This window comes from Nycticebus coucang, chromosome 3, assembly GCF_027406575.1.
Source record: "Nycticebus coucang isolate mNycCou1 chromosome 3, mNycCou1.pri, whole genome shotgun sequence".
Taxonomy (NCBI): domain Eukaryota; kingdom Metazoa; phylum Chordata; class Mammalia; order Primates; family Lorisidae; genus Nycticebus; species Nycticebus coucang.
In genome coordinates this window covers 65,290,383-65,315,836 of record NC_069782.1, presented here as the reverse complement: position 1 = coordinate 65,315,836, position 25,454 = coordinate 65,290,383, and the positions used below count along the sequence as shown (strand labels likewise).

Genomic DNA, 25,454 nt, shown 5'->3' with positions numbered 1-25,454 from the left:
AGCCTCATTCCTCAGTGATGGCCAAAGTGTCTAACTAGATTCTAGCCCTCCTAGTTGGGGAGGGAATGAGGGATGCTCAGAGTGAAGTCTTGTAATAACAATAGCACATACCTGTATGGATGCTCTGAACAGTTTAACTCAATTAGATCTCAAAAAGAAAAAAATTATTGTGGAAACCAACCAAGTGGCCTGTACTTGTAGTCCCAGGTATTCAGGAGGTTGAAGTGGGAGGAATGCTTGACCCCAGGAGGTTGATGGCAGCCTGGGCAACACAGCAAGACCCTATCTTAAAAAAAAAAGTTTTCTCTTTCCCTAAGAGGCCTGAGGTGATCTGTGAAAATGGTTCGCTATTCACTTGACCCAGAAAACCCCACAAAGTCATGCAAGTCAAGAAGCTCAAATCTTCATGTTCACTTTAAGAACACACATGGAAACTGCCCAGGCCATCAAGGGTATGCAAATACGAAAAGCCACTAAGTATCTGAAGGATGTCACCTTAAAGAAACAATGTGTACCATTCCCACATTACAATGGTGGAGTTGGTAGGTGTGCCCAGGCCAAACAGTGGGGCTGGACACAGGGTCAGTGGCCCAAAGAGTGCTGAATTTTTGCTGCATATGCTTAAAAATGCAGAGAGTAATGCTGAACTTAAGGGTTTAGATGTAGATTCTCTGGTCATTCAGCATATCCAAGTGAACAAAGCACCCAAGATGCGTCGCCGAACTTACAGAGCTCATGGTCACATTAACCCATACATGTGTTCTCCTGCCACATGGAGATGATCCTTACTGAAAAGGAACAAATTGTTCCCAAACCAGAAGAGGGAGCACAGAAGAAAAAGATATCCCAGAAGGAACTGAAGAAATAAAAACTTACGGCACGGGAATAGATGCAACATAAAATAAATACAAATAACAGTTAAAAAAAGTTTAAAAAATCCTAGGAGGTTAATTATTATACATGGCCCATTTCAGTGGAGAGCACTAACCCAGAGCTACCAGACCCTGTCTCCTTCACTAATGTCAGCCGCTTATCCTCAGAGACTAGAACTGTGCCTTTCACACAGTAAATGTTCAATAAATTGCATTTGTTGACCTTTTAATAATTCATCTCTGCATTTCAGGAGGGATAACCGGGGCCTGTGGTTGGATTCACAAGAGTCCTAGGACCAGCCTCACAGAATACGAACCGTACAGCGCCTTCTTCCTGGGCCAAACTGCCCGGTTCCCCGGTGGTGTATGAGGCCCGCCTCTTTAGGGGCGGGGCCTTGCTCCTAATGAGGCGGGAGCAAGGTCATTCCGCTTTTCTATTGGCGTTAGTCTTTTTATGGGCGGGAAATATTTACACCGGCTTTCGCGATTTGCTGTCTCCCGGGCGGCCGTGACCCGGACGCTCTGTGGGGCATCATGGCGGCGCCCAGCAGCAAGACCAGCCGGCCTTAAGTCCACGACTGACCGCGTGAGTAGGTAGGTCGTGTGTAGAAAGGGGAACGCGAACTCCTAGTTTCCAGGGCGTCCCGTTCCGGGCCAGCAGGCGTGGGAAGGCGACCACAAAGGGATCTAGCTGCTGGGCCAGGCGCCATGACCTTTTGTGGTAGAGACGAGGGCGTGCGAATAAAGGCAGCTCGCCTTGTGCCCGCCTCCTCATGCCCCTGATTTCGCTTTTGCAGGTGAGACAAATGATTCAGAGATTAAGGCCCTTGCCAGAGCTCAAGCCATAACTTAGCAGCGAAGCGGGAATTGGAACCCGTGTCTATCTGTTTTCACCAAGGGGCCCAGAATCCCGGCAGCCAGCCTCAAGCGCTCCTGCACGTATACTCTACCTCGGGGGCCCGATTTATAGGTATTTTGTAGAAACTTAGCGCTTATTCCCATTCAGTCGATATTTGTTTGGCACCTACTGTATACCAGGTATTGTCCCGGATGCTGGAGATAACAGCAATGAGAAAGATAGACAAAATCCTCTGTTTCCTGGCGGGGGGTCGAGGTGGGGAACAGACATTGAACAAGTCAGAAATGAACGAAAAAGATGATTTCAGATACCTATCGATAGTTGCTAAAAATTCATTACGGTGAATGACGAAGGCTTTTTATTTTTTGAGACAGTCTCACTATGTCGCCCTTGGTAGAATGCTGTGACGTCACAGCTCACAGCAACCTCCAACTCCTGGGCTTAATACTGCCTCAGCTCCCAAGTAGCTGGGACTACAGGCGCCCCCCACAACGCCCGGCCATTTTTTTGTTGCACATGTCACTGTCGTTCAGCTGGCCTGGCCGGGTTCGAACCCGCCACCCCCGTCTATGTGGCTTGGGCCATGGCCATAACCACTGTGCCATCATGGGTGCTGAGCCCATGAGGGCTTTTTTTTTTTGTAGAGACAGAGTCTCACGGTACCGCCCTCGGTAGAGTGCCGTGGCGTCACAAGGCTCACAGCAACCTCTAACTCTTGGGCTTACGCGATTCTCTTGCCTCCCGAGCAGCTGGGACTACAGGCGCCCGCCACAGCGCCCGGCTATTTTTTTTTTGTTGCAGTTTGGCCGGGGCTGGGTTTGAACCCGCCACCCTCAGCATATGGGGCCGGCGCCCTACTCACTGAGCCACAGGCGCCGCCCCCATGAGGGCTTTTTAAATGCCGGGAAAGGGACCTCTCATTTGAATAGAGACTTGAATGACCATGGGCAGATCTGGAGGAAGACAGAAAAAAAGCAAGTGCAAAGGCTCTGACCCTGGAATAAAGTTCGCTTGTTTGAGAGATTGTCGCTTGAGCAGCCAGTGTTAGGAGTTGAGTTTAGAAAGAGAGGCCCTGGCTGGGCAACTGTGGCTCAAGCTGCTAAGGCACCAGCCCACATACACCTGAGCTGGTGGGTTCCAATCCAGCCTGAACCCGCCAAACAATGACAGCTGCAACCAAAAAAAGAAAAATAGCCAGGCATTGTTGCGGGCACCTGTAGTCCCAGCTACTTGGGAGGCAGAGGCAGGAGAATCACTGGAGCCCAGGAGTTTGAGGTTGTTGTGAGCTGTGATGCCACGGCACTCTACCCAGGGTGACAGGTTGAGGCTCTATCTCAAAAAGAAAAAGAGGTGGTTCCTACTCTTTTTGACTTCTGAATCCTTCATTCCCTTTCCACGTCTTGATAGTTTTAACTTCGCGTGTCTTCTTCCTTAGAGAGAAGGTAAAGTTTCAGCCTAAGGGTAGGGGGCTATTTTATTTTATTCTATTTTATTTTATTTATTTATTTTTTTTGAGATTGAGTCTCCCTCTGTTACTCTGGGCAGCGTGCCCTTGTGTCATAGCTCACAGCAACTTCAAACTTTAGGGCTCAAGCGATCTTCTGGCCTCAGCCTTCCAAGTAGCTGGGACACCTGCTCAAGGACGCCCAGGTAATTTTTCTATTTTTAGTAGAGACCGGGTTTTGCTCTTGCTCAGGCTGGACTTGAACTTCTACGCTCAAGCAATCCGCCTTCCTTGGCCTCCCAGAGGATTATAGTTGTTAGCCACTGCGGCTGCTGGCTAGTTTATTGTAGAATGAGGCTGGAAGTTGCACCAGGGAGTAGAGGCCAACACCTTCCCAGTACATAAAACTGGGAGAAATTAAAAAAAAAGAAAAGAAAGGCCCTATCTGATTTTAAAAATGTGATTCATGATTAAAGGCAGAAAGCATTGGTTTCAATTTACATCTTTAAAAGCTCCTTCTGGCCATGGCAAGAAAAACGAATTGAAGGCAGGAAGGGCAGAAGTGGGAGGCTGGGTAGATCACTAGTAAAGAGGTTATAGACTGGGGTGGTGGCCTGCAGACAGAGAGAAAGGGGTGAATTTGGCAAGTTTTAGAAATAGTCACCAGGATTAGTTGATGGATTGGGTGAGAGAGGGACAAATACAGTACACTTAGAAGTTACTTCTAGGTTTGTGGCCCAAATGAGTAGTAATGATGGTGCCATTGGCTACAATAGAGGGAATGAGTTGAAGCAGGAATATCAATTTAGAACAAATTTAAGTTTGTAATTCCTGGGTATATGCCAAAATGGCAGTTAGATATGGAGACTGGGACTCAGGACTAGAGATGAACATTGGAGAATCTTCAGCGCATAGATCATCACTTTTCAGATTTTAATGTACATAGGAGATATCAGGGACTCTTGTTAAAATGCAAATTCTGGGCTGGGGGTGGTGGCTCATGCCTATAATCCCAGCACTTTGGGAGGCCAAGGCAGGAGGATTGCTTGAACTCAGGAGTTTGAGACCAGCCTGGGCAACATTGTAAGACCCCATCTCTAAAATTTTTTTTTCTTTTTTTTTTTTTTTTGAGATAGAGTCTCACTCTTTTGCTTCAGGATAAAGTGGTGTGGTGTCAGCCTAGCTCACAGCAACCTCAAACTCTTGGGTTCAAGCCTCCTGAGTAGCTACAACTATAGGCACCCTCCACAACACCCAGCTAATTTTACTTTCTTTCTTTTCTTTTTTTTTTGAGACAGAGTTTCACTTTGTCATCCTAGGTAGAGTGCTGTGACATCACAGCTCACAGCAACCTCAAACTCTTGGGCTCAAGCAGTTCTCTTGCCTCAGCCTCCCAAGTAGCTGCACCCACCACAATGCCCGACTATTTTTTAGAGATGAGGTCTTGGCCTGGCTCAGGCTGGTCTCAAACTTATGAGTTCAGGTGATCCACCCACCTCAGCCTCCCAGAGTGCTAGGATTACAGGCGTGAGCCACTGTGCCCAGCCTTAATTTTTGTATTTTTAGTAGAAATGAAGTCTACTACTCAGGCTGGTCTCAAACTTCTGAGCTGAAAGGAGCCTCCTGCCTTGGCCTCCCAGAGTGCTAGGATTACAGGCAATGGGCCACTGTGCCTGGCCTCTACAAAAAAAAAAAAAAATTAGTTGGGTCTGGTGGCATGGGCCTATAGTCCCAGATACTTGGGAGGCTCAGGTGAGATGATCACTTGAGCCCAGGAGTTTGAGGTTACAGGGAGTTGAGATTGGGCCACTGCCCTCCAGCCTAGGTGACAGAGCAATACCCTCTCCCTAAAAAAAAAAAAAAGACTCGTATGCTGAAAACTATAAAACATTATTTTGAGAAATTAAAGAACACCTAAATAAACAGAGATATCCCAAGTTCATGGATCATAAGATAATATTTTTAAGATATGAATAATTCAGCTCGGCACCCGTAGCTCAGTGGTTAGGGTGCTGGCCACATGCATCGAGATTGGTGGGTTTGAACCTGGCCCAGGCCAGCTAAACAACAATGACAACTGCAACAACAACAAAAAAATAGCTGGGCGTTGTGACAGGTGCCTGTAGTCCCAGCTGAGGCAAGGGAATTGCTTAAGCCCAGGAGTTTGAGGTTGCTATGAGCTGTGATGCCACAGCTCTCTACCCAGGACAACATAGTGAGACTCTGTTTAAAAAAAGAAAAGAAAAGAAATGAGTAATTCCTAAATTGATCTACAGATTCAATAACATAATCCCTGTCAGAATCCTACCTGGCTTTTTTTCTTTTCTGAGACAGAGCCTCAAGCTGCCACCCTGAGTAGAGAGTCCTGGCATCACACAGCTCACAGCAACCTCCAATTCCTGGGCTTAAGTGATTCCCCTGCCTCAGCCTCCCAAGTAGCTGGGACTACAGGCGCCCACCACAACACCCAGCTATTTTTTGGTTGTAGTTGTCATTGCTGTTTGGCAGGCCTGGGCTGGATTCGACCCCGCCAGCTCTGATGTATGTGGCTGGCGCCTTAGCCGCTTGAGCTACAGGTGCCGAGCCCTTTCTTTCTTTCTTTTTTTTTTTTTTTTTGTAGAGACAGAGTCTCACTTTATGGCCCTCGGTAGAGTGCTGTGGCGTCACACAGCTCACAGCAACCTCCAACTCCTGGGCTTCAGCGATTCTCTTGCCTCAGCCTCCCGAGTAGCTGGGACTACAGGCGCCCGCCACAACGCCCGGCTATTTTTTTTGTTGCAGTTTGGCCGGGGCTGGGTTTGAACCCGCCATCCTCAGCATATGGGGCCGGTGCCCTACTCACTGAGCCACAGGCGCCGCTGTTGCCCCAGGCTAAAGTCCTCTGGCCTTAGCCTACCTCAGACTCCTGGCCTCCCAAGTACTTGGGACTACAGGTGCCTACCACCATGCCAGGAAAATAATTTTTTTTTTGCAGTTTTTGGCTGGGGCCAGGTTTGAACCCACCACCTCCGGTATATGGGGCTGGCATCATACTCCTTTGAGCCACAGGTGCCGCCCAGGAAAATTTTCTCTATTTTTAGTAGAGATGGGTCTTGCTTTTGCTCAGGCTAGTCTCCAACCTCCAGAGTGATCTTCTACCTCAAGTGATCTTCTACCTCCACCTCCCAGAGTGATTATAGGTGGCCCACCACACTTGGCCCCCAGCTGGCTTTTTTACAGAAATTGACAACTGAGTCATGTCAGCAAGATGGTACACAGGAAGAAGCATGTCGAGAGGGACCCTGCAGAGGGGATCTTGAGCGTCTGCTGTCCTCCTGTGGCTCCAGTCTGGGCAGTTAATAGGAGAAGTCAGACCTTGCTGAGAGCCTAAAGAATCCAAAGTCTAAGTATTTTCTTTTTTTTTCTCAAGCTGTCACCCTGGGTACCGTGCGGTGGCTTCACAGCTCATAGCAACCTCAAACTCATGGGCCAAAGCGATGCTCTTGCCTCAGCCTCCCACGTAGCTGGGACTACAGGCACCTGCCACAATGCCCAGCTATTTTTTGGCCCAGGCTGGATTTGAACCTGCCAGCTCTGGTATATGTGGCTGACTCCTTACCTGCCTGAGCTATAGGTGCTGAGCCCAAAGTCTAAGTATTTTCACCCCAAGCCTATTCCGGGGTTCCAGATAGCCTATGTGGTATTTCAGAAGCCAGGTGGAGTGTCAGCTGCCTTGACCCTGATGGGCCCTTTGCTGGTGTCGACAGTCATCTTTTGAAGAGTGGCATTTGCAAGTGGATCAGTGACTATTCCGACTTTGTGCCTAACCCTGAGGCCCTAAGGGTCAAAGTGGACATGTTTATGGAGGCATACAACCAGAGGATAGCTGAAGAGGAGGTTAAGGCCAAGGAGGAGGAAGGTGTCCCTGATGAGAAGGGCTGGGTGAAGGTGACCTGCTGGGCTGGCGGCCTGTGCTTCCCTGGATGAAGGCAGCCAGCCTGCAGGTGCTGGAGAGGGAGAGATGGAAGCCATCCACAAGGAACTGCTCATTTTCTATGCCTGGCAGCACCTTGAGTCCAAGATGAAGCATCTAGCACAGCTGCAGAAGAAGTTCAAGGAGGACAAGCAGAGGATTAAACTGATGTGGGCTCAACGCAAGTTCTGACTCTACTGGTAGTCTCCAAAAAGTGCTGGGCAGGGCCTTCAGCATGCCCCTGGGAGGCTACACTTGAAACAGGCGCTAGCCCAATCTCCGAATCCACATGGATGGGGAGTGAAAAACAGTCACCTCTCAGTCCTTGTGCTTCAACAGGCCAGGCCCAGTGCTGGCCAGACCTACCCAGGAGTACTTGGTCCTCAGGACGTGGCTGCTTCTGTCTCTGGGCTCCAGACTCTACTCTCAATGATACAGATTAATGATCTGTCCTGTGCTCCCTGTCCCTCACTGAAAAAGCCTCTGCTGGCAGTGAAACAGCCTCAAAAATGTGAGAAAAAAAGAAAGAAAGAAATTGACAACTGGGGTCAGCACCTATAGCTCAGTGGCTAGGGTGCCGGCCACATACACCGGAGCTGGCAGGTTTGAACCCAGCCCGGGCCTGCCAAACAACAATGACAATTACAACAACAACAAAATAGTCGGGCGTTGTGGTGGGCACCTGTAGTCCCAGATGCCTCAGTCTTGGGTGGCTGAGGCAAGAGAATCGCTTAAGCCCAAGAGCTTGAAATTGCTGTGAGCTGTGATGCCGGTACTCTATCCAGGGTGACAATGTAAGACTCTGTCTCAAAAAAAGAAAAAAAAAACAAAAGAAAGAAATTGACAACTGATTCTAAAATTTATGTGGAATTGTGAAGAACTTAGATTAACCAAAACAGTTTTGAAAAAGAAGAACAAAATTGGATGACTCATACTTTTTGCTTTCAAAACTACAAAGCTATAGTAATCAAAACAATGTGGTACTGGCATAGGGACAGACATATAGATCAATAGAACGGAACTGCAAGCCCAGAAATAAACCTTTACATTTGTAGTTAATTGACTTTTTTTTTTTGTAGAGACAGAGTCTCACTTTACTGCCCTCGGTAGAGTGCCGTGGCGTCACACGGCTCACAGCAACCTCACCTCTTATGTGATTCTCTTGCCTCAGCCTCCCGAGCAGCTGGGACTACAGGCGCCCGCCACAACGCCCGGCTATTTTTTTGTTGTTGCAGTTTGGCCGGGGCTGGGTTTGAACCCACCACCATCGGCATATGGGGCCGGCGCCTTACTCACTGAGCCACAGGCGCCGCCCTAGTTAATTGACTTTTAACAAGAGCGCCAAGACAATAAAATGGGAAGGGACTAGTGTCTTCAACAAACAGTACTAAGATAACTGGATATCCATATGAGATGAAACCCTTCCTCATACTATACCCAATAATTAATTCTAAATAGATCATAGACCTGAAGGTAAGAGCTAAAAGTATAAAACTCTTAAAAGAAAGGCTGAGCACAGTGGCTCATGCCTGTAATCGTAGCATTCTGGGAGGCTGAGGCAGGTGGATTGCTTGAGCTCATCAGTTCCAGACCAGCCTGAGCAAGAGCAGGATCTTGTCTCTAAAAATAGCCAGGCAATGTGGCAGACACCTGTAGTCCCAGCTATATGGGAGGCTGAGGCAAGATCACTTGAGCCCACACCCACTATGCAGGGTGACAAAGTAAGACTCTGTCTCAAAAAAAAAAAAAAAAAAAAAACCATGAAAGGGAGGAAATATCTGCAAATCATAGGATGTAGTATCCATCCAGAACATATAAAAAGAGCTCTTACAACTCAATAATAAAAAGATACGTTACACGATTTTTAAAAGGGATAAAGGATCTAAAGAGACATTTCGTGGACATGATATATGTACAATGGCCAATAATCACACGAACAAATGCTGAACACCTAACAGGATGGGGTGTTTTTTTTTCCTTCTTTTTAGAGACAGAGTTTCACTTTATCGCCCTTGGTTGAGTACGATGGCGTCACAGCTCACAGCAACCTCCAACTCCTGGGCTTAGGTGATTCTCTTGCCTCAGCCTCCCAAGTAGCTGGGACTACAGGCACCCACCACAACTCCTGGCTATTTTTTGTTGCAGTTTGGCCGGGGCTGGGTTCGAACCTGCCATCCTCAGTATGTGGGGGTGGTGCTCTACCCACAGAGTCACAGGCGCCACCCCAACAGGATTTTTATGATCAAAAAGACAGACAAAAAAGTGTCAGTGAGGATGTAGAGAAATTGGAATCCTTGCCAGGTGTGGTAGCTTATGCCTATAATCCTAGCACACTGAGAGGCCAAGGTGGGTAGATTGCCTGAGCTCATGAGTTTGAGACGAGCCAGAGCGAGACCCCATCTCTAAAAAAATAGCTGGGCATTGTGGTGGGCACCTGTAGTCCCCACTATTGGGAGGCTAAGGCAAGAGGATTGCTCAAGCCCAGGAGTTTTGATCTTGCTGTGAGCTACAATGACACCATAGCACTCTATACAGGGCAAAGTGAGACTCTGTCTCAGAAAAAAAAAACAACCAAACAAAAGAAACTAGTCAAGTGTTTTGGTGGGTACCTATAGACCTAGCTACTGGGGAGGCTGAGGTGAGAGGAAAGCTGAGTACTGGAGTATGAGGTTGCTGTGAGCTATGATAATGCCACAGCATTGAACCTCAGGGCAAAGGAGTGGGACTCTTTCTCAAAAAAAAAGAAAAAGAAAAGAAAGAAAATAGAAAAGAAAATTCTAGGATGAGAAAATGTATTTACTTTTGTTTTTTTTTGAGACAGAGTCTCACTATGTTGCCCTCAGTAGAGTGCTATGGCATCACAGCTCACAGCAACCTCAGACTCTAGGACTCAAGCAATTCTCTTCCCTCAGCCTTCCTAATAGGTGGGACTACAGGTGCCTGCCACAACACCCAGCTATTTTTGTTGTTGTAGTTGTCATCATTGTTAGGCAGACCTGGGCTGGATTCGAACCCACAAGCCTTGAAGCATGTAGCTGGCGCCCTAACCACTGAGCTATGGATGCCCCCAGAGGGGTTGGTCTTGCCGTCTTGGGTAGCAGAGGCAGAAAAGGTAGACTACAGGTGGAAGGAGGGGAAGGTATACTCAGTGTAATGTTTATTGAAAAAAAGTCCAAGTATAAGTGGATCTGTGCTGTTCAAACCCATGTTGTTCAAGGGCCAACTATACATTGCTGCTGGGAATGTAAAATGGGGCAACCACTTTGGCAAACAAGTCTGGCAGTTCCTCAAAATGTTAAACATACAGTTACCATATGTCTCAGCAATGTAACTCCTAAGTATATATATACCCAAGAGAAGTATATATATATGTTCACACAAGAACTTCTACAGGAATGTTCATAGCAGCAGTAGTTATAACAGTCAAAAACATTTGGGGAAGAGCCCCAAACGTCCATCAGTTGATGAATGGATAAATAAAACATGGTTATAGCCATAGAAAACATGGTTATATTCCGTTACAAAAAAAAAATGGAGTTTTTTTTTTTTTTTTTTAAATGGAGTTTTTTTGGCAACTAAAATGAATGAAATTCAACCATGCGACAACATGGATAAACCTTGAAAACATGTCAAGAGAAAGATGCCAGTCAAAAAAGAGCATCTATTTTATGATTCCATTTTTTTTTTTTAGAGACAGTTTCATTTTGTCGCCCTCGGTAGAGTGCCATGATGTCACAGCTCACAGCAACCTCCAGCTCTTGGGCTTAGGCGATTCTCTTGCCTCAGCCTCCTGAGTAGCTGGGACCACAGGCACCGCCACAACGCCCAGCTATTTTTTGTTGCAGTTTGGCCGGGGCCGGGTTTGAACTCACCACCCTCAGCATATGAGGCTAGCGCCCTACTCACTGAACCACAGGCGCCTCCCTCTTATGATTCCATTTATATGAAATGCCTGGGTAGCTAGATCTATAGAGAAAATAGATTACTGGTTGCCTGGGATTGGGAGCAAGAGGGAAATGGGAAGAGACTGCTAATGGGTGCAGGATTTCTTTTTGGAGTGATAGAAATGTTGTAAAATTGGGTTGTAATGATGGTTGCACAACTCTGTAGACATACTAAGAAACCATTGCATTTTATGGTATGTGAGTAAAACTGTTTTAAAAAATGATTCAGCCAGGTGGGATGGTTCACGCCTGTAATCCCAGCATTTGGGAGGCTGAGGCAAGAGAATCACTTGAACTTAGGAGTTCCAAACCAGCCTGTCAACATAGTGAGACCCCATGTCTACAAAATGCCTGTAGTCCCAGTTACTGGTGAGACTGAGGCGGGAGGATTGCTTGAACCCAGGAGTTGAAGGCTGCAGTGAGCTACCATTGTGCTACTACACTCTAGCCTGGACAATAGAGTAAGACAGTATCTCTTAAAAAATAAAAAGAGCATGATAAAGTATCCAGTACAGAGTGGGGACATTCTAGGAACAAATTCTCTCTTTTTTTTTGAGACAGAGTCTCACTATGTCGCCCTCGGTAGAGTGCTGTGCCATCACAGCTCACAGCAACCTCAAACTCTTGGGCTTAAGTGATTCTTTTGCCTCAGCCTCCTGAGTAGCTGGGACTACAGGCACCTGCCACAACACCTGCTATTTTTTGGTTGCAGTGGCCACTGTTGTTTTAGCAGGCCCTGGCCAGGCTTGAGTGTATATGGCCAGGCCCCCCACCAGCTTCAGTGTATGTGGCCAGCGCCCTACTCACTGAGCTACGGTCGCCGAGCCTAGGAACAAATTCTTTGAAATAGTTAAGGGTTGGGCGGCGCCTGTGGCTCAAGGAGTAGGGCGCCGGTCCCATATGCCGGAGGTGGCAGGTTCAAACCTAGCCCCGGCCGAGAAAAAAAAAAAAAAAAAAAGAAATAGTTAAGGGTTTGAGCTAGCAGAACAGAAATCTTTTTTTTTTGTAGTTTTTGGCCGGGGCTCGGTTTGAACCCGCCACCTCTGGCATATGGGGCTGGCGCCTACTCCTCTGAGTCACAGGTGCCGCCCCAGAACAGAGATCTTTAATTGTAACAGTCACCGAAATCTGTCTTGTGAATAAGAAAACCATAGGAGCTGGTAAGTTAGCTGTGCAGTCTGGAGTTCATCCTCTGCCATGTTGTGATCTTATTGTTTCTATTAGCTGGTAGGCTGCCAGGTTGATGCTGAATCTTCTCTCTTGGCCAGGTGACTGTCTGGCAAACAGAGGCATGAGCTGGGTCCGAGCCATCTTGCTAGCCCGAGGCCTCTCTAAGAGCTGGGGAGGCATCTGCGGGGCTACCCTCACTAGAGCTCCCATCTCTCAGGTAACCGCCAGCTGAATAGTTGTCAGGGTGGAGGGAGGAAGGCTTGAGATTTGTTCCCAACACTTTTAGAATTCACCTAGTGAGCCAACTCTTGTGGGTCTGTGTTGGCCTGTCTGTGCTGAGGGCCCACTGAAGGTTCCTAATTTATTTTAAGAGGTGCGGGGGGGGGGGGGGGGGGACGGGGGGAGGTGACTTTGCAAATAGAGATGCATGAGCTCAGTGGATTTGGAGATGACTGTGGGTAGTTCCTGCATTCATTTATAAAGATGGGGGAGGGGCAGAAAACTGAACCTCCTCCCCAAATCCAAAGTGACCCAATTGCACAAGCAGACCAACAGCCATAGATAACAATGGCGATGATGATGGTGATATTAATAGTTCCCTACTTGCTCGGGAGGCTGAGGCAAGAGAATCGCGTAAGCCCAAGAGTTAGAGGTTGCTGTGAGCCCTGTGACGCCATGGCACTCTACCCGAGGGCAGTACAGTGAGACTCTGTCTCTACAAAAAAAAAAAAATAGTTCCCTACTGAATACTTCTGCCTGGTCCTGTGTATGCATTTCATTTACATTATTTCTTATGTGGTATTTCCCCTTCTTTGGGCATTCTTTGGCTTCCTTTCTGATTTTTACCGTATAAATATACCACCTGTAGTTTTTTGTTTTTTGTTTTTTTTTTTTGAGACAGAGTCTCAATGTGTTACCCTAGGTGAGTGCTGTGGCAACATAGCTCACAGCAAGCTCACACTCTTGGGCTTCAGTGATCCTCTTGCCTCAGCCTCCCAAGTAGCCGGGACTACAGGTACCCGCCACAATGCACTGCTATTTTTAAAGATGGGGTCTTGCTCTAGCTCAAGCTGGTCTCGAAGTCTTGAGCTTAAGCTATCCACCTGCCTTGGCCTCCCAGAGTGCTAGGAGTATAGGTATGAGCCACTGCACCTGGCCCTTTTTTTTTTCACTTTTTAGAGTTGGAATCTTGCTGTGCTACCCAGGCTGGTTTTAAAGTCTTGGGCTAAAGCAGACCTCCTGCCTCAGCCTCCAAAAGTGCTGACGAATACAGGCCACTGTGTCCAGTCAACTTTTTTTTTTTCTTTGCTTACCATTACCTTGTCAAAATAAGACATGTGGTAGCTGTTAGAGGCAGCAGAGCAGAGGGATTGAGAACACTCTTATCAATCTCAGCTCTGCTGTTTTGCAACTGTTTGACATCATGTATCCCGCTTTATCTTCCTGAGCCTCAGTTTCTCATCTGTAAAATGGGTACAGGAAGCACGCTCCTCACCATAGGACGGCTGTAAAGTTTCACACTTATAAAGTGCTCAACAGTGGCTAGAAAGGAAGAGTGTTTGGTAAACATTGGATCTTGTTAGCTATATATTTTTATAGATGGTTTTATGTCCATTCTAATTTAAACACTCCATTTAAATCAAAATAAGAGCCAGGAGTGGTGGCTTACACCTGTGATCCCAGCACTTGGTATGGCTGAGGTAGGAGGATTGCTTGAGGTCATGAGTTTGAGACCAGCCTGGGCAACATAGTTAGACCGCCATATCTATAAAACATAACAAAATTATCTGGGCCTTGTAGTGTACACCTGTACTCCCAAGCTACTCAGGAGGCTGAGAGAGGATTGTTTAAGCTCAGGAGTTTGAGGTTACAGTGAGCCACGATGGTGCTACTACAGTCCAGCCTGGGTGACAGAGTGAGACCCTGTCTCAAAAAAGAAAAATAAATAAAATAAAATGAGAAATGTTGCACTGGGAGCTGTCACTCATGCCTAAAACTTCAGTGACTGGAGAGGCTGAGGTGGGAGGATGGCTTGTGCCTAGGAATTCAAAGCTGTAGCGAGCTGGAATGATGCCACTATACTCCAGCCTAGGTGACAGAGTGAGACTGTCTCTAACAAAAAAAAAAAGAGAAAGAAAGAAAGAAAAATTTGTTACGGTACCATTTAGAGCAGGGTTGCAAACTTTTTATATTGGGTCCGATAGTAAATATTTTCAGCTTTATGGGCGGCCACATGATCTTTGTTACAGCTACTCACAGTTACTTTGTGCTATGCTACAGCACAGAAGCAGCCCCAGACCATTCATACATGAAAAAGCATGCTGTGTGTATGGCTCAGCATCCGTAGCACAGTGGTTACGGCATCAGCCACATACACCAAGGGTGGTAAGTTCAAACCCGGCCTGGGCCAGCTAAACAACTGTAACAAAAAAGTAGCTGGGTGTTGTGGCGGGTGCCTATAGTCCCAACCACTTGGGAGGCTGAGGCAAGAGAATCACTTAAGTCCAGGAGTTTGAGGTTGTTGTAAGCTATGACGCCATGGCACTCTACCGAGGGGACACAGTGAGACTCTGTCTCAAAAAAAAAGAAAAAAAAAAAGCATGCTGTGTTTCAATAAAACTATTTACAAAAGCAGATGGGTGGCTGGAAATGCTATGTAGGCCATGATTTACCAACTTGTATTCTAGAGGGATCTGGCCAACTTCTAGCAATATGCTGTCCCTACTCTAGATAATAAGACATTCTTGATCCCAGGGAGGCACCATCAGAACAATGGGGAAACTGATACCCAAACCATCAAGTGAGATGTGAACATCACCTGGCTGAAGATACTCAAACTGAGAGACAGAGTGTCACTTTGTCGCTCCCAGTAGGGTGCTGTGACATCATAGTTCACAGCAACCTCAGATTCTAGGGCTCAAGCAATTCTCTTGCCTCAGCCTCCCAAGTAGCTGGAATTATAGGTGCCTGCCACAACGCCCTGCTATTTTTAGAGGTAGAGTCTCACTCTAGTTCAAGCTAGTCTCGAACTTGTGAGCTCAGGTGATCCGCCCACCTAGGCCTCCCAGAGTGCTGGGATTACAGGCATGAGCCATTGTGCTCAGCCTTTTTCTTTTCTTTTTTTTTTTTTTCTTTTTGAGAGTCACCCTGAGTAGAGTGCTCTGGTGTCATAGCTCACAGCAACCTCAAACTCTCAGGCTCAGGTGATCCTCCTGCCTCAGCCTCCTGAATAGCTGGGACTACAGGCATTTGCCATAACGCCCGGCTAGTTTTTCTATTTTTAGCAGAGATGGGGGTCTTGCTCTTGTCAGGGTGGTCTGGAACTCTTGAGCTCAAGAAATCCACCCACTTTGGTGTGCCAGAGTGCTAGGATTATAGGTGTAAGCCACCATACCCAGCTACTGCCTGGCTAGTTTTTCTATATTTTAGTAGAGATGGGGTCTCACTCTTGCTGAGGCTGGTCTAGAACTCTTGAGCTCAAGGAATCCACCCACCTTTGCCTGTCAGAGTGCTAGGATTATAGGTGTAAGCCACTGTGTCTGGCTTTCTTTTTTATATTATTTTCATTTATTTATTTATTTTTGGAGCTGGAGTCTCACTCTGTTGCCCAGGCTACATTGCAGTGGCACCATCATAGCTCACTGCAAACTCCTAGGCTTAGGTGCTCCTCCTGCCTCAGCCTCCCAAGTAGCTGGGACTACAGGCTCTCAACCACTACGCCTGGCTACCTAGCACCGTGTTTTATCACACTTAGAAATACTATATAATCTTGGGTGTGTAACCACAGGTACATGCTTCTTGGAGGCCTTTAGGTTGTAGCTAACTCTTGTCTCTGGAAAGAGCCAGTCCAGCAGCCTCCCACTGACACTGGGAGGTGCCAGACTCCAGCAGTGTTCCTCTGTCTTCAGGTGCCTCCCCAGCCCCCTCGGGGCCTCCATCGTAGCATAGCTGCCCACAACTCCGAATTGTCACTGGTTCCAGGCCCACCTGAGCTCCAGCGGAGGCCCATTAGGGCCCTGGCGCCCCACGAGGACCTGTTCAGACAGGCGCCGGGTGGCGAGCGGGACAAGGCGAGCTTCGTGCAGGCCGTGCAGAGCTTTGGGCAGCGCAATGTGCGCAAGCGGGGCCACGTGGACTTCATCTACCTGGCCCTGCGCAAGATGCAGGAGTACGGCGTGGAGCGCGACGTGGCCGTGTACAACCTGCTGCTGGATGTCTTCCCCAAGGAGGTCTTCCGGCCTCGAAACATCATCCAGCGCATCTTCGTCCACTACCCACGGCAGCAGGAGTGCGGGATTGCCGTCCTGGAGCAGATGGAAAATAACGGTGTGGTCGGCAGGCTAGCCCTGGGACTAGGGTGTAGGCTGCCCTACAGCTGGCAGACCCCCTCCCTGGTGTGGGGTCCCTTCTTCCTCCATGGCTCTGGTGTCCCTCTGTCTTGCTCCCCACCCTCTCTTAATCTCTCTTTTTGAAAATTAAGTTATTAGTATATTTACTATTTTTTTTAAGAGACATTGCCCAGGGTGATCTTGAACTCCTGGCCGCAAGCAGTCCTCCTGCTTCAGCCTTCCAAATTGCTGGGATTATAGGCGTGACCTACCATGCCCGGCCTTTCAATCTGCCTTCTGTCTTTCATCTCTTTCTCACCTCCCTCTGACATTTCCTTTATAACACTCCCTGATTCTTTTCTCCTCCTCCGTGATCAATTCCCTGAGTTCAGTGTTCTCCATTTCCCCTCTTTGTTCCCTCCTTTCCTTCCCTCCCTGAGGCTCTTCTTGCATCTGCTTGGCACAGGGGTGATGCCTGACAAGGAGACTGAGTTCCTGCTGATTCAGATATTTGGACGAAAAAGCTACCCCATGCTTAAGTATTTGCGCATGAAGCTGTGGTTCCCCCGATTCAAGAACATCAACCCCTTCCCCATTCCCCGAGACTTGCCCCAGGATCCTGTGGATCTGGCCCAGTTGGGCCTGCGGCACATGGAGCCCGACCTTAGTGCCAAGGTCACCATCTACCAGGTATTTACTCTTGCCCATGCCTTCAGGCACCACCCCAGGCCAGGCCCCACAGTTTCTCCCCTGAGAAATTTCTCCCCCTCAGTTACCCAGAGTGATTGTGATAGAACCAGGCCTGATTCCCTGCTTGAGTCCTGCAAAGGATTCTATATGGCCCTGAATGAGTGCCATAGCTTAACTTTTGTGTTACTCTGTTTAGGTTACTATAGCAAAACACTATAGAATGAATACTTTTTTTTTTTTTAAAGAGCCTAGTTGCCCAGGCTAGAGTGCTGTAGCATCAGCCTGGCTTGCAGCAACCTCAAACTCCTGGGGTGCTTCTGCCTCAGCCTCCTCAGTAGCTGGGATTACAAGCACCCACCACGACACCCAGCTAGTTTGACTATTTTCAGTAGAGACAGGGACTCTTGCTCAGGTTGGTCTCTAACTTCTGAGTTCAAGGGATCCTCCCACCTCGGTCTCCCAGAGTGCTAGGATTATAGGTGTGAGCCATCATTCCCAACCTAGAATGTGTAATTTATAAACATAAATTTATTGCTTATAGTTTTGGAGGCTGGAAAAGCCAAGATCCCGGTCCTAGTAGATTTGGTGTCTGGTAAGGGCTTGCTTTTCTACTTCATAGATGGCACATGGCAGGAAGGGACAGATAGGCCCCTTCAGGTCTCTTTTAAAGGGCAGTAATTTCACTTATGAGGGCAGCTAACAACCTACCTCTTAATACTGTGGCATTGGAGAGAGGTTTCAACATACGAATTTGGGTGGGACATGAACATTTAGACCATGACAGCCCCTGGCTTCTGCTACCACCCCTCTCCCAGTATTTCCCTCACGTCTCCCAAGGCCTAGTACAGTGTCTTGCAAAAGCAAGTGGTGGTGCAAGACCACTCAGCAGTGGTTTGTTGAATGACTGAATATAACAGCAATCCCTGCCCCAGTGTCCTAGGGACCCTTACTCATGTCAGGTCACATGAGTGAGTCCAAATTGAGTTCCTGTAGCCCTTGTCATCTATCTGGTCCTGGAAACTGGCCCCAAATAACAGTTTCCTTTGGAGCCACTGATTCTGATCTGGAGAATCCCAGGGTGCTATGATAGCCCAGAGAATGCAGTAAACAGGGAGGGCTTCCTGGAGGAGATGAGGTAAGCACTGTGAGCAGAGGGAACAGTGTATGCCAGGGCTCAGGGTACAGGACTTGGGGAACATAGTGTTAAAGAGCTTGGTCTTCAACCTGTCGGTTGATGGAGATAGCCATGCAGAGGTCTTAAGAAGAGGGATGGACACTCTAGCCAGAGGATCAGTTGAGGCCAGAAGTTTGACGCTAGCCTAGGCAACATAGTGAGACCCTGTCTCTTTTTTTTTTTTCTTCCAACAGAGTCTCACTTTGTTGCCTTTGGTAGAGTACCATGGGCTCACAGCTCACAGCAACCTCAAACTCTTTTGGGCTTAAGCAGTTGTCTTGCGTCATCCTCCCAAGTAGCTGGAACTACAGGCACTTGCCACAGTGCCCAGCTGTTTTTAGAGATGAGGTCTCCCTCTGGCTCAGGCTGGTCTCAAAGTCATGAGCTCAGGCTGTCCACCCACCTTGGCCTCCCAGAGTGCTAGATTACAGGCATGAGCCACTGCTCCCACCCTGAGACCCTGACTCTTAAAAAAAAAAAAAAAATCAGCTGGGTGTGGTGGTACAAACCTGTAGTCCCAGATGCTTGGGAGGCAGAGGCAGGAGGATCACTTGAGCCCAGGAGTTTGAGCTTCCAGTGAACTATGATGACATTGTATTTCAGCCTAGGCAACAGACCAATTCCCTGTCTCAAAAAAAAAAAAAAAAAGAAGAAGAATAAAAATAATAAATCTTATACCCTGAACACAATTTAAAAAAATGAAATAAAATTGAATTTTATGGCAGGGCACAGTGGCTCATGCTTGTAATCCTAGCATTCTGGGAGGCTGAGGCCAGTGGATTTCTTGAGCTCAGGAGATCGAGACCAGCCTGAGCAAGAGTGAGACCCTGTCTCCACTAAAAACAGAAAAACTAGCCAGGTATCGTGATGGGTGCCTGTAGTCCCAGCTACTCAGGAGGCTGAGGAAAGAGGATAATTTGGGCCCAAGAGTCTGAAGCTGCTGTGAGCTATGATGATGTCATGAGCAACACAGTGAGACTCTGTATCAAAAAAAAAAAAAAAAAAAAAAATGAAGCAGGCCGGTGCCTGTGGCGCAGTGGGTAGGGCACCAGCCCCAAATACTGAGGGTGGGGGGTGCCTGTAGTCCTAGCTACTTGGGAGGCTGAGGCAAGAGAATCGCCTAAGCCCAAGAGCTGGAGGTTGCTGTGAGCTGTGACGCTACAGCACTCTACCAAGGGCAATAAAGTGAGACTCTGTCTCTAAAAAAAAAAAAAATTTGAGGCTTGGCGCTTGTAGCTCACCAGTTAGGGCGCCAGCCACATACACTGGGGCTGACGGGTTTGAGCCCAGCCTGGACCAGCTATACAACAATGATAATTGCAAAAAAAATAGCCAGGCATTGTGGTGGGTGCCTGTAGTCCCAGCTACTTGGAAGGCTGACGCAGAGAGAACTGCTTAAGCCCAAGAGTCTGAGATTGCTGTGAGCTATGACGCCACGGCACTCTACTGAGGGTGACATACTGAGACTCTGTCTCTTAAAAAAAAAATTAACTATTTTACAAAATACACATATGTTTTGACTAAAAAATTGAGCAGTGAACAAGTGTTGGAGCACATATTTTGCATATTTTCCAGAGATGGACCACATTTCTTTTTGAGACAGTCTCACTTTGTCGCCCTCAGTAGAGTGCCCATAGCTATGCTGTGTCACAGCTCATAGCAACCTCAAACTCTTGGGCTCAAGTGATTCTCTTGTCTTAGCCTCCCAAATAGATAAGAGTACAGGCACCTGCCACAACGCCCAGCTATTTTTAGAGACAAGGTCTCTCTCTGGCTCAGGCTGGTCTTGAACTAGTAAGCTCAGGCAATCTACCCACCTTGGCCTCCCAAGTGCTAGGATTATAGGCATGAGCCACTGGGCCCAGCCCCAGCTATTCTTTTTAATTTTAATTATATATATTTTCTCACTTTTTCGCCCTTGGTAGAGTGCTGTGGCCTTAACACAGCTCAAAGCAACTTCCAACTCCTGGGCTTAGGTGGTTCTCTTGCCTCAGCCTCCCGAGTAGCTGGGACTATAGGCATCCGCCATAACGCCCGACTATTTTTTTGTTACAATTCCGCCGGGGCCCAGTTTGAACCCGCCACCCTCGGTATATGGGGCCAGCGCCTTACCCACTGAGCCATAGGCGCCGCCCACGCTCGGCTGTTTTTTTGTTGTAGTTTGGCAGGGGCTGGGTTCAAACCCACCACCCTTGGTATATGGGGACAGCGACCTACCCACTTAGTCACAGGCGCCACCCAAATTTTTATTTTTTTGAGACAGAGTCTCACTCTATTGCCCCAGACTGGAGTGTGGTGACATCATAGCTCACAGCAACTTTCAACTCCTGGGCTAAAACAACTTTCTCCCTCAGCCTCCCAAGCAGCTGGGACTATAGGCCTGTGCCACCGCATTTAGCTAGTCTTTCTATTTTTAGTAGAAATGGCCTCTGAATCTTGCTTAGGCCGGTCTCAAACTCCTGAGCTCAAGAGATTCTTCCTCCTCCGCCTCCTAGAGTTCTAGGATTATAGTTATGAGCCACTGGGCCTGGCCTCCCAGCCAAATTATTAAGTGAAAACTGCAAAAGGCAGGGTATAGAACATGTATATACTGTCCTGATATTGGAGATAGTTTCAAAATCTATGTCTTACTTCTGGGCCTTTTCATTGAACGGTAAGTATATTTATACTGATTTTCCATTTTAATTATATCATCATGCAGTTCTTCATTTTTTGAGACAATCTTGCTTTGTCATTCCTGCTAGAGTGCAGTGGTGTCATCATAGCTCACTTTAACCCTTGAACTCCTGGCCACTATGCTTGGCCTGTTGTTGTTTTTTTTTTTTTAATTTTTAAAGATGGCAAAAAAAGAAATAATTGGGCAGCGCCTGTGGCTCAGTGGGTGGGGCGCCAGCCCCATATACCGAGGGTGGCGGGTTCAAACACAGTCCCGGCCAAACTGCAACAAATAGCCGGGCGTTGTGGCGGGCGCCTGTAGTCCTAGCTACTCGGGAGGCTGAGGCAAGAGAATTGCCTAAGCCCAGGAGTTGGAGGTTGCTGTGAGCTGTGTGATGCCATGGCACTCTACTGAGAGCAACTAAGTAAGACTCTACAAAAAAAGAAATAATTAAGATAGGGTGTGCCTCTGTTGCCCAGGCTTCAGTACAGTGGTATGATCATAGTTCACTGCAGCCTTGAACTCCTGTCCTTATGTAATTCTCCTGTTTCAGCCTCTGGAGTAATTGGGACTACAGGTTTGCACTTTTTTTTTTTTTTGAGACATCACTCTGTTGCCCTAGGTAGAGTTGCCATGGTGTCATAGCTCACAGTAACCTCATACTTTTTTTTTTGAGACAGAGTTTCACTTTGTCATCCTATGTAGAGTGCCATAGTGTCATAGCTCAGAGCAACCTCAAACTCTTGGACTTAAACAATCTTCCTACCTCAGCCTCCCAGGTAGCTGGGACTAAGGCAGTCTCCACAATGCATGGCTATTTTTTTTTTTTTTTTTAAGAGATGGGGTCTTGCTCTTGCTCAGGCTAGTCTCAAGCAATCCACCCACCTCGGCCTCCCAGAATGCTAGGATTCAAGGCATGAGCCACTGCACCCAGCCCAACCTCAAACTCTTGGGCTCAAGACATCCTCTTGCATCAGCCTCCTGAGTAGCTGGGACTATAGGCACCCACCATGATGCCCATCTAGTTTTTCTAATTTTAGTAGAAACCGGGTGTTGCTCTTGCCCAGGCTGATCCTAAACTTCTGAGATCAAGCAATTCACCTGCCTCAGCCTCTCAAAGGACTAGAATTATAGGCGTAAGCCACCATTCCCAGCTGCTATTGTTTCTTTTTCTTACTCTGTTGTTCTAGTTACAGTGCTGTGGAGTCACGATAGCTTGCTATACCCTCAAACTCCTGTGCTGAAACAATCCTCCTGCCTCAGCTTCCCAAGTAGCTGGGACTACAAGTGTATATGCCACTATGCCTGGCTAGTTTTTTCTTTTGGTAGATAAAGACTTCACAGGGGTCCTCAAACTGCGGCCCGTGAGCCACATGAGGCGGTGTGATTGTATTTGTTCCTGTTTTGTTTTTTCACTTCAAAATAAGATATGTGCAGTGTGCATAGGAATTTGTTCCTAGTTTTTTTTTTTTTAACTATAGTCCAGCCCTCCAACGGTCTGAGGGACAGTGAACTGACCCCTTATTCAAAAAGTTTGAGGACCTCTGAGTGTCTTGCTCTTGTTCAGGCTGGTCTTAAACTCCTGAGCTCAAGTAATCCCCCCACCTTGGCTTCCTAGAGTGCTAGGATTACAGGCATGAGCCACTTCTCCCAACCTGGCTAATTTATGAAAAAGAAAATTTTTTTTGTAGAGATAGTGGTCTTACTATGTTGCCCAGCCTGATCTCAAACTCCTTGCCAGAAGTGATCCTCCCACAAAAGTGCTGTTATTACAAGTGTCAGCCTTTGTGAATTAAAAAGATACAAAAGGGTATTCCTCCCCATCCTGTCCTATACAGAGGTTCAATCTGTCATTGCTTCTTGTGTCACTGTCCTGGGATTTTTTTTTTTTTGAGACAGTAGAATGTTGTGGCATCACAGCTCACAGCAACCTCAAACTCTTGGGCTTAAAGTGATTCTCTTGCTTCAGCCTCTCAAGTAGATGGGAGTATAGGTGCCCACCACAATGCCCGGCTATTTTTGTTGTTGTTAACAGCTGTCATTGTTTAGCTGGCCTGGGCCAGGTTTGAACCTGCCACCCTCAGCACATGTGGCTGGCATGTAACCACTGTGCTATGGGCACCGAGCCTTTCCTGGGATATTCTATGCATGGGAAATTTTTTTTTTTTAAGACAGAGTCTCACTATTTCACCCTCAGTGGAGTACCATGGCGTCCGTCACAGTTCACAGCAACCTCAAACTCTTGGGCTCAAGCAATCCTCTTGCCTCAGCCTCCCGAGTAGCTGGGACTACAGGCACCCGCCACAATGCCGGGCTATTTTTTGGTTGTAATTGTCCTTGTTGTTTAGCAGTCCCAGGCCAGGCTCAAACTCGCCAGCCTTGGTGCATGTGGCTGGCGCCCTACTCATTGAGCTACAGGCTCCAAGCCAATATGTTTTTCTTTTTTTTTGCAGTTTTTGGCCAGGGCTGGGTTTGAACCTGCCACCTCTGGCATATGAGGCCAGCACCCTACGCCTTTGAGCCACAGGCGCCACCCCCAATATTTTTCTTTTTTTAATTCACAAGCAGTGACTAGTTATGACATGGCAAGCACTGTTCTAAGCATTTTAGAATCATCTGAAGTATGCGTTATTATCCTCACTTTGTAGTCGGAGAAACTGAGGTATAGTGACTTGTGTAGGGTCACACAGATGAGACAAAGCCAGGATTGTATAATTTTAAGGCAAGTGCACTGGCTCCAGGGTTCCTTCACCATTGAGTGTCTTAAATGTTGGTGGCTCTTAACAAATGGGATAGATCAGAGGTAAAGACATGTCTGAGTGCTATGTCCAGTGGAGGTATCCTTTATTTACTAGAATCCACCTTTCCATTTCTCTGTCCTGGCTCCTCTGCAGGTGCTGGGGTCACAAGCTTCCACCCCTCTTGTTCTTTGCAGATGCCTGTGTCCAACAACTCCACAGGTGCATCGGATCCCACCAAGCCCCACATTGTAGGTAAGGCCCCAGGCATGGGGCACTTAGGTCTCTGATGTGTCCTAGGCCCTTTGGGGTTCTCACTGGATCTTCTGGGTGGGCTCCTTTGGCCTTTGAGGAGAGCCCCTCAGCCAGGGCACAAAGGCATGCCTTTTTTCACATCAGGAATCCAAAGTCCTGATCAGCAGGCTGCCCTGGCCCGCCACAACCCAGCCCGACCTGTCTTTGTTGAGGGCCCCTTCTCCCTGTGGCTTCGCAACAAATGTGTCTATTACCACATCCTCAGAGCTGACTTGCTACCTCCTGAGGAGAGGGTAAGGGCCTAAAGCATGTGTGAGGGGCTGGGGAATGGGTTGGCACCACCCTGAGGCCTCATGCTAGAGGCTGGGTGGTGTGATACGAGGCCCTGGATCTGACCCTGCCTGTACTTCCCACCTTGGAGTAGGAAGGGGAAGAGATCCCAGAGGAGTGGAACCTCTACTATCCAATGCAGCTGGACCTGGAGTATGCGAGAAGCAGCTGGGATGACTATGAATTTGACATTGATGAAGGTAAAAACAAGGACAGGCAGGACTCCAGACACCACCAGAATGAGGGTGGCCTCTGGGCTAAAGGGATGGGCCTCGACAGCCCATTTGCTTCCCCCTCCCATGCATATATCATGTGTTCCAGGGGCTCCAGGCCTGAGACCACCCATGCCTGTCAGTCCTTGGGCACACATTTATGGAGTGTGCTGGGGACTGAGTGTAACCAGAACAGACTTACTCCCTTGGGTCAGTGGGGAAACAGGAAGGTACATTTTGGGAAAGTGTATGCCACCTAGCCACCAGAAGGGGTTAGGAGGGCTTCCTGGCAGAATCTGGAAGAGCCATGCAACACCCAGATGAAGTGTGGATTGGAAAAGGGGTTAAGCTTGTGCAAAAATCTGGAGGCACAAGAAAGTGAAAGGGAGATTAAGGTACTTCAAAGGGGTGTCTTTCTATCCATGGCACAAACTGTTGAGGATCCATCTCTCTCAACAGTGGAGGAAGGCCCCATCTTCGCCATGTGCATGGCAGGTGCCCATGACCAGGCAACACTGGCCAAGTGGATCCTGGGCCTGCAGGAGACCAACCCAGCCCTGGCCCAGATCCCTGTGGTTTTCCGCCTGGCGGGGTCCACCGGGGAGCTCCTGACAACCTCCCCAGGGCTGGAGGAGCAACCCCCACCATCACCTGAGGGCCAAGAGAAAGAACACACTGTGCAGCGACAGCAGCAGGGCCAGAGTTGAGACTGAGCAGGTCGCAGGGCACAGACTATGGCCCGAGGAGGGCATGGACTGGTGTGGAAGCCATGAGATGACCTTTAAGTGGACAGCAAATAAAAGTTGTCCTGCTTGGAGCTGCCTTACCTC

At 47.9% G+C, this 25,454-nt stretch overlaps 1 protein-coding gene and 1 pseudogene across 7 annotated transcripts; both read left to right on the top strand.

Moving 5' to 3' along the window:
* The first annotated feature begins 1,377 nt into the window (after nucleotides 1-1,377).
* Nucleotides 1,378-25,441, top strand: ECSIT (ECSIT signaling integrator). Of its 7 annotated transcripts, XM_053586510.1 has the most exons (10): nucleotides 1,394-1,466; nucleotides 1,670-1,842; nucleotides 12,081-12,231; nucleotides 12,340-12,458; nucleotides 16,150-16,567; nucleotides 17,036-17,259; nucleotides 24,025-24,082; nucleotides 24,227-24,375; nucleotides 24,507-24,612; nucleotides 25,084-25,441. In XM_053586510.1, the coding sequence occupies exons 4-10, from the start codon at nucleotides 12,363-12,365 to the stop codon at nucleotides 25,329-25,331; spliced, it is 1,299 nt and encodes a 432-aa protein (XP_053442485.1). In that variant the 5' UTR covers nucleotides 1,394-1,466; nucleotides 1,670-1,842; nucleotides 12,081-12,231; nucleotides 12,340-12,362; the 3' UTR covers nucleotides 25,332-25,441. The 7 variants fall into 7 exon arrangements, with proteins under 7 accessions (XP_053442488.1, XP_053442486.1, XP_053442485.1 ...); XM_053586511.1 differs by lacking the exon at nucleotides 1,670-1,842 and having other exon boundaries at nucleotides 1,379-1,466; XM_053586515.1 differs by lacking the exon at nucleotides 12,081-12,231.
* Nucleotides 6,423-8,228, top strand: LOC128580989 (ribosomal RNA-processing protein 7 homolog A-like; annotated as a pseudogene).
* Nucleotides 25,442-25,454: the final 13 nt, after the last annotated feature.